Here is a 2169-nt window from a genome sequence, read left to right on the forward strand (position 1 = left end):
ACTTAAGTAAAAATCATAAAATTGCTCACAAAATTTGGGAAAATAAAAGTATGTTTACTCTCACTCTAAAAAAAGAAAAGTTGAATTTATTAATCAAGTCATGTCAGCTGGTTCCACTAAACCGAGTTGAGTAAATATAAATGTACTTAAATCGATTTCGTGGAACCAGCTGATATAACTCAGTCAAGTAAAATGAACACTTCTTTTTTGCATAAGTGCATAAACAACTTTTTCAGGATTAATTTAGTCATATTTAAGTTTGTAACATGAAACAAAGTGTTAAATTTTAAAGTAAAGAAGTAAAAGTTACAATAAAAAATGCGATTATTGAACGTGAACTACAAAAGACCTTTAAATTCCAATTTTAGATCTTAAACACTACTGTAAATGTGCGCTCAATACACAATGTACACTTTATAAATTAAATGTAATTCAATAAAAACGCAGTGAAATGTATGGATAGTTAAGTACTGTAAAAAAATCTGCAAAAGACTGAGTCCTTAAATGTGAAATGAGATTTTGGGGGGGTTCACTGTACACTAATGCAGATTTTAAAAAGAACGTTTCTGAAGAAACTGAAGTGATTGCAATATTTCCTAGAGGAATAGATTTTTTTCCCAAAAGTCAAAGTTTGTAAACCAGACAGTCATAGCACATTTCACATTTAGCTAATCCTAATCTGTCGATAAACTTCACAGTGCTCATTAAAGCTCAAAGGTCAGAGGTCCGTGGAAAGGTTGGTAGCTCGGTGGAACTGGACTGCGAGTTTCTTCCATCAGAACCAGACTCTGGATCGTCGTCGTCCCCACATGTGGTCGAGTGGATCCGACAAGGACTCGATGTTCCTGTTCTGATGAAGTTTGGGTCTCATGCGCCTCGGGTCCATCCGAATTATGAAGGTGAGTATCTGTMCCCAGTGTGGTCAGCTACCGAATGTGCATTTCTGGTTTTAAACTCAGATCTTATGAAGCGGGATTCTGAGGAAACGGCAAGTCTTCTGTTTTATAGTGATGCTGGCAGGGGCGGAGCCAGAGGGGTGGCCAAGGTGGCAAGTGCCACCTCTGATTGGCCACCCCAGGTGCCACCCTGAAACAATTTACAAGTGGGTTAGGATCTTGGATTTGTTTTTGCATTTAGATTTTGTTTAAGCTTGTTTTCTACTGTACAATACATTTTTTCTTTAGCTGCTTATGTTTAAAAATGGCTTATATGGTTTATATCCATGGCTTATATCCGGTTGGCTTATATCCCTTTGTAAAATTAACATTAGTGGTTAGCTTAATTTGTGATTAGCATCAGCAATTGCATGTGATCATACTTGGCTACACCACAACAAATTTAATCTCTAAGTCTTTGGGTAAATTATAGCATTATAAGGCTAACTGTGGTGACCAGCTTGAATTTTTGATGATTTCCCTTTTTTAGACGACTTATGCCAACTTCTGAAAAATTGAAAGTCATCTGTGTTAAAGACTGAATTAAAAAAAAAATCAACTGGAAGCCTCATTTAGGCTTGTACACACTGTAATGCTTTAAACAAATTGATCAAATATATAACATTTATTAGTAATTTAGACATAGAAAATGAACATGTTGGCATAAATCATCTAAAATGTTATAGTGTAACAGGGTCGTTAGCATTTCGAATATCGATTGTTTTAGGCTACTTCTATACTAATCTTCAGCTTTGCAAGTCTAAAAATGGCTAAATAATAAATCATGTCTAGCATTTAGCAGGCTTTTCTGATCATTCTTGGCTATGATCACACAAATTTGAGCTCTATTTCTTTAAAAAAGCTGAATTAAAACCATACGGTGTTTGCTTTTGTGGCCATCTTGAATGTTTTTCAACGTGCACCTTGGCCACCCTTCTGTCACCCCTTACAAAAAAAATCTAGCTCCGCCCCTGGATGTTAGCGCTGTTAATGGTTTTATGCAAAATTCGCTGGACTAACCCACAAAAACTGCTTGTTGTCATGAGGATAATGATGATTTTTTTGCTCTAAACCTGAAGTTTGGAACGTAATTATTGACGTCTCAGTGTGTGAAAAGTGTGCTTCAGTAACGAGGAGTGAAGTGAACCCTTCTTTTTTTAATCCTGTCAAAGAGAGAAAGATTTAAGGCTGAGGATAGACGTGCTGTTAGCTTTAGTCACTATATATATATATA

General features: G+C 35.8%; 1 protein-coding gene across 3 annotated transcripts in view; it reads left to right on the top strand.

Moving 5' to 3' along the window:
• Positions 1 to 2169, top strand: part of igsf9a (immunoglobulin superfamily, member 9a) — a 76840-nt gene that overhangs the window by 13328 nt on the left and 61343 nt on the right. For all 3 annotated transcript variants that reach the window (XM_014002452.1, XM_014002451.1, XM_014002450.1), the window contains exon 3: positions 699 to 899. In XM_014002452.1, coding sequence (XP_013857906.1) covers positions 699 to 899 — 201 coding nt within the window. The remainder of the gene's footprint in view (positions 1 to 698; positions 900 to 2169) is intronic.

Source organism: Austrofundulus limnaeus, unplaced genomic scaffold (genome assembly GCF_001266775.1).
Source record: "Austrofundulus limnaeus strain Quisiro unplaced genomic scaffold, Austrofundulus_limnaeus-1.0 Scaffold13, whole genome shotgun sequence".
Lineage (NCBI taxonomy): Eukaryota > Metazoa > Chordata > Actinopteri > Cyprinodontiformes > Rivulidae > Austrofundulus > Austrofundulus limnaeus.